Raw genomic sequence first — 12,662 nt, forward strand, 5'->3', positions numbered from 1 at the left:
CAGGGGCGGGGCCGCCTCCTCCGCGCCAGCTGAGAGGCCCACACGTGGTGGCTGATGTAACGCCCGCCCCTCCACACCTTGCACCCCGATTAAAACGGAACTGGGGCGGCCGGGGCGGGGCCGCAGCTCCGAAAATGACCGCGCCCCTGCCCGCGGGCCCTTGGCCTAGGCGTAGTTGGCGGCCGCTACTTAAAGGAGCCGCACCCCCATTTCGGGCCTGCTCTCCGCAGGCCACGCCCCCTTCTGATCACTCTTAAAGGAGCCGCGTCTCTCTCGCTCTCTGACAGCTCCCTTACAAAGCTTGGTCTGTTTCTTAGCTGAAGCAAGCTTCATTCTGCTACCACTTCGGAAATAAAGGCTGTTGAGGAAGGAGTGGGAAAAGAGAGAACTTGAGAGGTTAAAAAACCCTCAAAGTGAGGCAACAGAAGGTTGAAGAGTAGTGGGTGAGGGGACTGGTTCTAGAAACTAATGGGGAACACTGAGCATGCCCAAGCGTTTCCAAGGACCGCACAGAAAAAACGCCCCCTTACTTGTCTACGCGGAGACTGCAGCTGTACCCGCTCTGAGGACACAGAAGAACCACACCTCTGCCCTGGAAGAGCTCTCCAATTAGTGGGGTAGCCAGACTTGGACTCAGGGAAGCATGCTGCAACGCTACATGTGACCAGCATACTAGTCAGAGTGCATGGAGTGTTTTGGGGGTATGGTAGAAAGATTGACAGTAACTAGGAGGACGGAGGAAGGCTTCATGAAGACAATGGCATTGGATCCGGTTTTGAAGATAGGTAGAGTATATACAGGTGAAATGGTGAGAAGAGCTCGTGGTGATGCACACCTGCAATCCTAGCTACTCAGAAGGCTGAAGTAGGAGGATTGAAAATTCCAGGCCAGCCTCAGCAACTTAGTGAGATACCTTCACAAAATTAAGGAAAAAAAAATTAAAAGGGGGCCTGGAAGTGTAATTCATCACCAAGTCCCACCATGTTATCCTCTAAATTTCTCACCATCCGTTGTGGTGGCAGTCGCCTGTAATTCCAGGAGGCTGAGGCAGGAGGGTTGCAAATTCAAAGCCAGCCTTAGCAACTTAGTGAGGTCCTAAGCAACTTACAAGATCCTGTCTCTAAATAAAAAATTAAAAGGGTTAGGGGAGTAGTTCAGTAGTAGAGCACCCCTAAATTAAATCCCCAGTATCAGAGAGACAGAGACACTGCCATTGCCTGAACAAGGGTATGGAGACAGGAGCCTTCTGGGAATGCCTCATGGCAAACATGGCCACAGGTAGCTGGCCTGGACTCCCAGGCTGAACTAAGACTCCCCACTTCCCACTGCCCCTTCACTACCTCCATCCCAGTGAATGAAGATTATGCTTCTTCCTGTATCTTCCTACTAAACTGTGAGGTTCTTGAAGCCAGGAAAGACCTTTCATTCCCAGCAAGGACTCAAAGGCTTGGTCTAGAGGGATCTTTCAAATTGGTCAATGCTCCATTCCCTTTTGGAAGAGAGGAAAGATGCCAGCAATGAGGGGACTGTGACTGCCCTCTCAGCATCTGCCTTAGGTGGCTCACAAACGGCTCAAAGCCAGCTTGTCCAACCCAGCTGATCCTCTTGCCCTCCAGATCTGCAACACCACCAGTATCCTTGTGCTTGGGACTGGCACCAGCTTCCTCTCATTGCACTAGCAGAAACCAGAGACCCCTCTTTGTCTCTCACTACCCCTGGAAGTGTAATTCATCACCAAGTCCCACCATGTTATCCTCTAAATTTCTCTCAGATATGTGCACCTTTCCTGTCATCACTGGCCTGATTCTAGCGCCTTCCTCTCTGGCATGACCCATTCCTAATGAGTTCTACTCTCGCCTACTTCCAGTCTTTTCTTCACACCATATCTAGGGTGATGCTTTTTTTTGCACATTCCAGCAATCCTTTCCCCTCCAGTTGATCCTCTACTTAAAAGCCTTCAGTAGCCACCATTGCTATTATAATGAAGACCAAACTCCAGACCCTAAAGGCCTCCCCCTGTTTCTTTGTCCACCTTCACCTCTTTCCCTGGCTACCTGAGCCCCTCCTAGGGGTAGTGAGCCTTCCCATATACTTTCATTTTCTCCATTTGCCTCCCTTATTTTCCTTTCTATCTCCTCTTTGCCTAATTAACTCCTTCTGGCCCTTAAACATCACTTCCTCAGGGAAGCCTTTCTGACTCTCAGACCTGCTATAGAGATCCATAAAAGGATCTTTCTCCATCACACCCTTTATCTCAATCTGTAATTATTTAGTTTGAATCATCAGTTGCACTCTTTCAGCTTTTCACCCAGTGTAAGCTGCAGGAGAGCAGAGACCTTTGAATTCTTGACCTAACATAGGTCTGGCTCAGAGCAGACCTGCAATTAGTATTTGTTGAATAAATGAATCTAGTTGTGACCAGGCTTAAATGCCTGCTAAGCAATGTAGGCCATATCCTGTGGGCTATGGAGATCTATCACAGGGAACCAGAACTTTGGAACTTGGAGAGATTAACAGATTGGAGGGGAAGAAAATGTGGAGGCCTTGTAGTAGAAACAAAAATGAGGCAGAAACTTCAGAATTTGTGAAATGATTAGCCCCACTTCCAAGACTGAGAAAACTAAGGCTCAAAGAGGTTAAACAGACCGGGAGCAGTGCACTCCTGTAATCCCAGCAATTCAGGAGATTGAGGCAGGAGGAACACAAGTTTAAGATCAGCCTCAGCAATTTAGCAAGACCCTGTCTCAAAATCAAAGATAAAAAGGGATGGGGGTGCTGGGATTGTGGCTCAGTGGTGAAGAGCTCTCCTAGCACGTGCAAGGCAGTGGGTTCAATCCTTAGCACCACATAAAAATATATAAATAAAATAAAGTTATTGTATCCAACTACAACTATTGGCTGGGGATGTAGCTCAGTGATAGAGCACTCCTGGGTTCAATCCCCAATACAAAAACAAAAAACGAGATTAAGCAACACTTGGAATCATGTACCTAGTGACTGGCAGAGCCAGAATCCAGCCCAGACCTACCAGGTCCTAGATTTTGGGTGTGGCTGGTCCCCCAGTCAGAGATGTTCTTTAATTGCTTTTGCATTACTGGGAATAGAACCCAGACTCTCACACAAGCTAGGCAAGTGTTCTGCCACTGAGCAACACCCCTAACTCCAGATGTCAGGTCTGAAAAGCTCACTCAGCCCCCCACTGTAGGCCAGGCCTGTAATCTCTCCACGTCAGTCTCTGGGGTAACCTGAATGAGAACACTGTGGTTTAAGTCCCACAACAGAGTGTTCTTGGTCACTCACCTGACCCATGAGGCCTATAGTAATGCCATCTGCTATCATTACTATTACTATCACCATTGTCATTATTACTCCTTGCCTGAAGGGGAATAGCTTTAGGGAAGTCAAATCTAGCCAGAGTTTACAGCAAGAAAGTGGGTTCAGGGGTACAGTGGTTGAGGAAGACAAGGGTGTATCCCCTTATGAAGGACACAGCCCTCTCTATTCCCAACTGCCTCCAGAATACAAAAGCCATGAGCTGGGCCTCTTTAGGAGACATTTTGAGAGGCAGAAGCCAGCCTGGGCCAGTGACTAGAGAAACTGCCCTAAAGAGAAGGCCCTGCATGAGACCAAATGGCCAGGGCAAATGGCATAAGGAAGTCAAGACCAGATTTGCATAGGCAAAAAGGTCCTTACCTCTCCCACAGCCTTTTAATGACTTCCTGTGGGTGAGAGGTGGCCCTTGACAGGTGAGACACAGTGACCTGGAATAGCCTTTAGAGTGGAGTCTGCCCCTTGAGAAGGAAGGGAAGGGCTCAGAGACAGAGCCAAATCCTCCTTGGCCCTGTGGAGGGTGTCTCCTCACCCATCTGACCCACGGGAGTTCTTTAAGTCTCTCTGAAGGTTGATTCTTTTCTCTCCACATCTCACATTCAACATAAATTGCACGATCATTGCCATGTGGTTGGCTCCTTCCGCATGTCTGCCACCCTCGCCAGCTCACCTTCCCACATGGCCTTGTAGGTGCTTCCTATAAGATCCCAGGCTGACCTGGGCCACATTCACGTGCCTCGGCCCCGTCCATTACCCTTCATTTCAGCTCAACCAACACTTCTTACTAGCTTAGCACTGTGCTAGGTGCTGGGAACAGTGGGGTGAAGGAAGCCCAGTTACAAGGCCTCAGGGACTCACCTACTTGTGCTTGATTGACTTAAAAGCAAATAAGTGTAATAAGAGATGATAAGAGCACTAGTAGAAACCTGCACAAAACAGAAAGGAGGAAGCAGTTTGTTCATGCTGGTGGAGGAAGTGTCCAGAAGGGCTATGGAGAGGAGGTGATATTTAAGCCCAGACCTAAAGGACTTGCAGAATTGCACCTGAGGGAAGGTGTTGTAAAATTGGGCACAGCCAGAGCAAAAGAAAGGCACATGACTACACCTGGTATGTCTGGCGTGTCTAGAGTAAATGAGTTACGCAGCAACAAGCTCAGTCACCCTGGAGCCCAAGCCAAGTGGCATCAGGGTGGGGAAGATCTGCCTTTAGCTGGGCTGAGGTTGGGGAGCAAGTGCTGGCCGGAGCTGACTCCCCTCCTTGGAAAGGTTGTGGCCATTCACACAGATGATGAAGGACTTGGACCCCATCCCAGTTTTGTGTTCGTTTTTTATCTTTTATAGGATTGGGCCTCTGGAAAGTCAAAAATAGACCTTTGCCCATTGGGACAGGAAGCCTGGAGAATAAGAGATCCAGGGGAAGGGTTGGAGGGAGAGCTGGGAAGGGGCTGGACCTGAGAGTCATCCAGAAGACAGCAGGATGAGGAACAACCTGGCAGAGGGGTGGGCCAGGGTGGGAGCGACATAGGGCCTCGGTTGATGGTGAGGGGTTCTCTGCTACCTGTTCCTGGAGAGTTCCAAGGTCCATGTGTGGCCTGCCCCGGCCAGGGCCTCACCTCACTCTCTACTTTCTCCACAGCTCTTGAGGTCCGTGGTCTAAAAGGTGCTGGAAGCAGAACTTGTAAGTGATCTGGTCTTCAGAGACCCCAAACCACTGCCACCATGGTAGGAAAAGGTGCCAAAGGGATGTTGGTGAGTACAAGGGTCGGACTCTGGGGGGTGGGAGGGCTGTGACATGCACTGCCCCGTAACCTCCCTCCAGCTGTTTTCCATGACCAGAGGGCCCAGGAGCCTCCATGGGGCAGCATGTGCAGGTTCCCACATGTGCAGGCTGCCCCAGGCCCAGCCAGGCAGCCCCTCACCCAGCATGTTAGACAGAAGCAGGCTCCAGGCCCACAGCAGGACAGGTTCCACCGCAGACCCAGACCCTGCAGGGGCCTGCCAAGAGGCCCTGCACAGGGCCTGGACAGGCACATCCCCTGTCCACGTCACAAGAGGTGCTCTTAAGAGGACACAGCTCAGCCTGCTGGGAGGACAGGAGGCCACCTACATACCCACCCAGTGCTGTGCCACAGGACATGTTCAGTATGTGTTGACCAAGGGGTCCTCACCACCTCTCTGTTTTTTCTTTACTTCTCTGGTTCCTTCTTACTCCAAAATGTTAAAAAAAGAAACGTTTCCCTTGATTCCTCTCCTGAGGCCTCCAAGAAAATCTCCCTATTCCTCTTCCTCAAGCCATGGCCCTTCCTTTGCCCTCTGTCTCAGAGCACATGAGAGGTGGTGATGAGGCCTTCGAGAAACAAGAGCCTCAGTGAGGTTTTAGAGGGAGCAACACTTATTGATGGATGGAGCAGGTTGGCACCAGAAGGGGAACAAGAAAAAAGATGCCACTTCCTATCCAGAAGGCCATGGTTGTATTTTTCTCTTGGGATCTTGCCCCAGGGACAAGCCAGACTGGGCAGCTGTCAGGGGAGGAAGCCTATGATTGAGGACAGTCCCTCCCTCATGAAATTCTCTCCCCACTGGTGCCTTCCATTGCTTCTCTCATTCATCTGAAAACTGATTGGTCCGAGGTCTCTGCTGAGCCTTCCCCAGACTAACCCTGTCTCTCAACCAATGTTTCTGAGATTCAAGTACTTACCTGGTCCAGAGAATGATTTGAGGGAGGGGACTGGGCGGTTTGCTCCAGCCCTGTCCTGAACTTCCAGGATGCACCCTCTCATCCAGCCCCTCAAAGCTGCTTTGAGACAGCTGCTCCTGATTGGAGCATCTGAAGGTGTTCCTGAGCCACCCTGGATCCTCAGAAATGGGCACAGATGAAGGGCTTATGACCTGAACATTTGCTAGAAGTGGATGCTGTGTTAGAATGCAGACAAGGTCCCTGGTTTCCCCCAAGAAGGTTTGGAATTGCCATGGGCCTAAGAAGAAAGTGGGTCGTGGCTCTGCCCCTTCCTGCTATGGAGGTTCTGAGCCCTGTGCAACCCAGGAAACCTTCTGAGCACTCCATGAGTGTTCTTCTCTAGAGTGGCCCTGGAAGGACTAGAGTGGACAGGCAGGAGAGATGGGGGACCCATAGGCGGCATGGAGAGCATGAATTACGAGGTCCCACAATCCCTGCCTTGGCTGGGCTTCCTGGACCGTATTCTCTGGCCAGACTGGCCAGGCTGTCTGTGAAGAGAATGCTGCTTTGGGACCACTGTTCCCAGCACCAGGATGTGCCTAAAGATAGCCAAGGCTTGCTTTTCTCTATGCCCTCTGCCCTTTGGCTTCTGCCCACTGCTGTGTTTGAGGCTCATAGCATCTGTCCCATGGGCAACCCCAGTGGTTGCTTGGAGATTCTATTCCTGCCTCTTTTTTCAGTTCTGCTGATGACCTTGGACTATGCTATTCTTGGGTCCCAGTTTAGAACTGAAGCACTCCATTCAGTGCTTGTCACTAGGATACAGCCTCTGAGGTCGGCCCCTGCCAAGCCCCGTCTCTGCTAACTGATGTAGGAGCTAAGTCAGCACTTATTAGGTGTTTATGTCTTTCTAAGGGCAAGTGACTGAGGAAGTTCCATTCTGACATGCTCCCTCTTTGGATACCATGGTCCATGGTAGCTCAGAAGAGAGGATAATGATGGGTGTGCATGTAAACTGATGGCACTTGGACCGTCCCAGTTCTCTGTGGTTTCTAGTACCCTGTTTGTGCTCTGATATGTAGGGAGTGGGCAGCTAGCCCCTATCATGGGGACCTCACTTCTATTGCCTTTTACTTCAGGTTCAGGTATGAGGACCTGAGCCAATAAGGTCTCCTCAATGTGAACAGACACTCCTTAGAGCTTCTGCCAGGCTCTGGAACAGGTGCCCCATGGAGGAGCAAGTCACTTCCCAGCACGTGCCCAGACCCACATGCTTGCTGCACGTGTCTCTCCCCCACTCCTAGCCCAGATGGTCTCTGCCAGGCCAGCTCAGCTGCCTCCCTCACGCCTCAGCAGCTCCTAGAACAGGGCCGTGCAAGAACCCAGCTGGCCAGGGTGCCTCCAAGCCTGGGAGCAGCTGGGATGCTTGGGGGCACCGGGGATGGGTGGAGTGGACCTTCCATGGAGACCTAAGGCCTCTGAATACGTATAGGGCAGCAGAGCTGCCTGGGTCTCAAAGGACAGGAGCTGGAGGAGGGGAGCCGAGGGCAGGAGACAATCCCCCACTGGTTCAGTTTTAACCCACTATCTGAAGCCAAGCTGGCCGTCTCAGTCCCCTTGCCTGTGGTGAGCCTCACGCCCATGAGCATCATGGGTGACTGGGTCTTCCTGAAGCCAGTGGCTCAGCCAGGGCCTTAGCTTCTGCCCATATCTCTGAAGACATTACTTACCTTTGCCTCTCAGCAGCCTCATGATAAATAAGAGCACAGTCACTCTGGCGCTAGGGCTCTGGGTGCCAGAGTACATAAATCCCAGAAGGCTCTGTGGCCATTGGGCCTGCCACTCCCTGCCCTGTTCTCTTATGCTTTCACATGAGGGTTTCTGTACCTCTTATCTGCACCATCCATCACAGGGCCTGGCACACAGTGGGTGCTCACCCAGTCCAGTCTTGGCATGCAGCAAGTGCTCAACGAGTATAGGCTTGGCACACATTGTGAAGTCACTGAGCACAGAGCTTGGCACACATTGGGCACTCTTTGTAGAGGGCCTGTTACCCCTGGGCACTCACTTAGCACAAGTCTTGGCATGTGGCACATGTTCAATTAGTACCGACTTGGCACACCTTGGGAACTTCCTTAGTATAGAGTCTGCCACCCAGTGGGCACTCATCTAGCACAGTGCCAGGTGCACAGCAGGTGCTCCCCCAGCTCAGGATGGGTGTACATTGGGTCCTCTCCTGGCATGGAAATTGGCATACACAGGGCACTCATCTAGCGTAGGACGTAGCACAGGGGTTCACTTGGCATGGAGTAGACACATAGTGAGAGCTCTCTCAGCATTAGACCTGGCACACATGGGCACTGTCCTGGCACATACATGCCACATGATGTGTATTCTTCCAGCAATGGACTTGGCACACAGTGGGTTCTCTGCTCATGCAGGTCCTAGCGTGCATTAGGTGCTCTTCTTGCTCAGGGACTGGCATGTAGTGGGCACTCTCATATCTCCCTATGAGGTCTATATAAGGAGCTGCTGTCCCGACTAGGACAGCCTGAGCAATGGTCTTCTGCTGAACCTAGATGAGCAGATACACCTTTCCAGTGCAGTGGAATATCTAGATTCAGAGGAACAGGCCCTGCCTTCCCCGGGCTTCATGGCGCTAGGACCTTACCCTCCCTCCCCTCCCGCCTTCCTTCTGGCCCATCTACTCAGCCACACAGCCTCACTTCCCCAGCCTGCCCCCCCATTCCGAGCACTCCTTAGTCCTAGCTCAGCGGGCCTTTCCCTCCAGAGTCACAGGGGACAATAAAGCCCCTAGACTCCTTGCCCCTCTGGAGGCATGCCCACTCTTATTAAGAAAAGTCAGAGGCAGGGGCTGGGGGAGTCAGCCTCCCTAAGTGGGGCTGGAGCAGCTGGATCCCACTAATGAGGCCTCATTACGGCCAGGGCCCAGCTGGGCCGCTGCCTCCTGTCCCCATGGCCAGAGCCAGGGAAAGCCATCCAGCCAGGCCTGCCTGTTCTGGGCACCCAGCCCAGGCCAAGGCAGCCAGAGCCCAGAGCCCACCCTGGGTGGAAGTGAGCATTTGGGCATCATGGGTGACTGGGTCTTCCTGAAGCCAAGGGCCTTGGCCCTCAGTCTGTGCCTGCAGGAAGTCAGGGGAGTGTGTCTGGGGACCTGACTGCATGAGGCTGGCCTAGTGAGCAGCTCAGTCGATGCGGTCTGAGGCCATGCTTAGAATTGCCAGGGCCTTCCCCACCTTCCTCCCTCCAATGGAGAGACTAAGGTGCCTCCCACCTGAGGCTGTTGGGAGGACTAAGTGTATTAGTATATGTAAAGTGTTTAAGGCAGAGCCTGGCTCATAGTAAGCCCTTAATATATATATTATCTATTACTATTATTACTATTGCTCACTAGATTCAATGATTGGCAGACATTATCCCCATTTTAGAGATGCAGAAACTGAGACTAGACATGTTAAGTAATTTGCCTGTGGTTATATACAGTGAGAGACTGGCAGAGCTGAGGCTTGTCTGAGTACAAAGCCTGTGCCATTTTTCAAAATGTCATTTCTCCCTAGACAATATTTCCCATGTTCCCCACGGGGTCTTACTTACCACTCACAGGAAAGTGTCCTTACACCGGGATTCATGCATGCCTCCGTGTGATAGATATTGCAAAGATCCTGCTATATATCAGGCTTTCGGGCATCATCAATCTCCAGAGGGACTTATACTTTCTCAGAACACTGATGGCCACCTTCCTAGCCTCTGGCTTGTGTCTGGGCACCAGCTAGGGACTGACCGGTGAGTGTGACCTCAGAGAAGAATTGGATGGGTCTGAGTGACATCCCACCATACTCATGGAGTCACTGCCAGGATCATGCAGCACAGGCAGCACAAACTCCCAAATATGCCCCTCGGGTTCTGGGCAATACAGTACAAATCCCTACAGGTCACACTCTGGTGACCACTGTCTTGACTAATGCCATCTTTCTTTGGACAGGTGATGGCATAGGTCACTAGGTCAGAGTTTTGTTGCATGGTCAGTCATATTTTCCTCTGAGGACACCAAGTTGCCTAGGCTGGTTAAGGGGGTTCCCCAACTCCTGGGGGACAAGTACAGCTATAGGACCCAAATCTCCCAGTCTGTACCACTCTAAGGAGTCTGAGGTGTTCAAGTGGTGTTCTGTGGACCATGCCCGGCATCATCCTGCCCTGGCACCATCTCCAATGCCTATCGCTCATCAGCACCCACCAACCTGCCAGGAGCCCACCAGTGCCTGTGGGTTCACTGAACCTCTGGGCCCCAAGGCCAGCTCTGAGAAGAGAATAAGCCATCCTGTCACCCTCTCCTGCGCCTGCCCTGCCCCACTCTGTGGTTAGAGTGAGTGTCTGTGTGTTTTGTTCTAGTAACTTGCTTGGAACAAGGGAAAAACACAACAAACCCCACGCCTCCTTCTCTAGCACCCGCGCCTGGCGGCGTGGGGACTGGCTGGAGGGGGAGGGCCGGGGAAGGGGGTAGGCAGAGCTTCGGGAGGAGATGAGGTGAAAGTAATTGACGCTGCCCAGCCTGGCAGTGGGAGAGGCAGGGGATGCGTCAGTGTCGCGCTGGAGCTGGCAGAGGTGTGAATGAGCGGTGGAGACACGAGCGCTCCAAGCGCTCGCCCTGGGATGGCTGCGGCACATGGACCTGTGGCCCCCTCTTCCCCAGAACAGGTCAGTCATCACCTTCCAGAAGGTCGAGTCCCCTCCCTGGTGCCAGGCAGGCTTGGAGGCTGGGCTGGTGGTAGGGAGAGGGGCTGAGTGGTCTATGCCAGGGAGGGGCTGGCACAGCCAGTGAGTGAGACAGACACCAGCAAAAGTGACCCAGAAAGTTGCAACTGTGCAAAGGAGTGCAAGAAGAGTTAGCTGTATGGTGGGGACAAGGGGGAGGCAAGAGGGGGTGTGAGGGCTCCCCCAGCCCAAGGACCTGCTGAGAATCTGCTCCGAGTATCAAAGCTGCATTGTCCTAGCTCCCGGGGAGACGGGCCGGAGGTGCCCAGGAATTGTACTAATCAATACAGCCTCATTGTCTGTGCCACGGCAGTTACTCCTATGGGAAGAGTGGGTGAGGGAGCAGGGGAATGTGGTACATGGGCTCAGTGGTGAGGGCTGGGGGAAGGGGATGGGCAAGAGTCTCAGCCAGGAGGAGAGGGACCCCAAGGAACGTTTGCCAGTGTCTAGGGCAAGTGCCCACAGTGGGTGGGAGCTGGTGTGTCCTTGTTCCTGGAAGTTGGGGATGGGCAGAAGGAAGCTGATGGCGGTAAGGGTGAGGGGACTGGGAAAGCCATCCTTCTCTTCTGTGGGACATCCTGACTTGACCTTCCAAAGGCAAGAGAAGGAATGTCCCCTGAGGCAATGTGGGTTGGGTTTGGGAGAAGCATTGTGCAGAGCTGCCCCCGAACCTCAGTACTGCTAGGGTCAAGAACCAAAGCCACTTCCCAGAGTGCCAGCTTGCTGCCAACCAACGAGGGCATCGGCCGCCCACAGCTACCTCAGTGCAGGGCAGGGCAGTTCCTCCCAGTCTCCCAAAGCTGCTGGGCTTCTTCAGAAACAAAGGTGAGGGCGTGGGCAGGGCCCAGGGCCCACCCAGTATCCTCCATCACTCTCCCCAAGGCTGGAATGGAGCCTGGCATGCCTGGATGCCAATCTTCTGTCTGCTGCTTGCAAAATTGGCAGGTCACTCTCTGCCAATCAGGGCTCTGTGACAAAACAGCCAAAGGCATATCTTTGCCTCTCTTACCTGCCACAGGAAGACAGGACTCTGCAGGCACCTGGAGCCTGGAGGGACCCAGAGTTGCTCTAAGTTTTCCTCCAGGCAGGAAGCACTCAGAACCCTGGGGTAGATGTTCCTCTGGTCCTTCTTCTCCACCCCCAGCCCCTGATGATCTCACATCCAGGTGACTGAGGCCAGGCTGAATCTCTCTCTGGTCCCAATCAGTGTCATGCAGGTGGAGGACAGAACTCTCTGTCATTGCGTGGCAGGTACTGCCTAAGGGCCGTCCTGGCTCCTGGCCTGATGGGAGAGAACTTGGGGGAACAAGACCCAAGTGGTGCCGAGGGGGCGGTCACGAGGTCTTCTGAGGCAGCACAATTTACTGTAATGACTGCTCTGCTCAAATTCCCCACTGGGGCTCAGAGAAAGTTGCCAGTGATCTGATTTGGCTCAGAGTCAGTCTGGGATGTGAGGTCTTGCCCGTTCTCCTTCATAAAGTTTGTCTTGGATGGGGTTTCATCCCATGAGCAACCCGGGCTAGAGAGTCCTAAACAAGAAGCCTGCTGGGTCCCCATGGGGCTGCCCCACTAGGGCAGCTCCAGGATTCCTCTGTGTCCACCCAAATCAGGAGGAGGGAGTTCACAATTCACAGAAATATCCACGGGATGGAGGAGGGTGGGAGTCCCCAGCCAGAGTAATCATCATGCAGGACAGAAGGTTGGGCCTCCATGTCGCATGTGGAAGAAAGGAGGGCATCCTTCCTCATGTTGGTCATGGTTACCACTGGGGGCCTGGCCACCGTTTTCCTCGTTATGCTTTTGAACTTTCCAAATCTTTGTGATAAGCTTGTTGTACTTTTTTTTTTTTTTTTTGGTACCAGTAGGAGTGCTTTACCACTGAG

General features: G+C 52.7%; 1 protein-coding gene across 9 annotated transcripts in view; it reads left to right on the forward strand.

Annotated features, from left to right (window-relative positions):
- Slc6a9 (solute carrier family 6 member 9) overlaps positions 1–12,662 on the forward strand; it is a 32,545-nt gene that overhangs the window by 808 nt on the left and 19,075 nt on the right. For 4 of the 9 annotated variants that reach the window (XM_048815528.1, XM_048815533.1, XM_048815529.1 and 1 more), the window contains one exon: positions 4,966–5,078. In XM_048815528.1, coding sequence (XP_048671485.1) covers positions 5,049–5,078 — 30 coding nt within the window. In that variant the 5' untranslated portion in view covers positions 4,966–5,048. Of the gene's footprint in view, positions 1–4,521; positions 4,649–4,965; positions 5,079–10,435; positions 10,723–12,662 lie in introns of those variants that run through there. The other 5 variants (XM_048815526.1, XM_048815532.1, XM_048815530.1 and 2 more) reach the window with 4 other exon arrangements.

Source organism: Marmota marmota, unplaced genomic scaffold, assembly GCF_001458135.2.
Source record: "Marmota marmota marmota unplaced genomic scaffold, marMar, whole genome shotgun sequence".
In the NCBI taxonomy this organism is placed as follows: domain Eukaryota; kingdom Metazoa; phylum Chordata; class Mammalia; order Rodentia; family Sciuridae; genus Marmota; species Marmota marmota.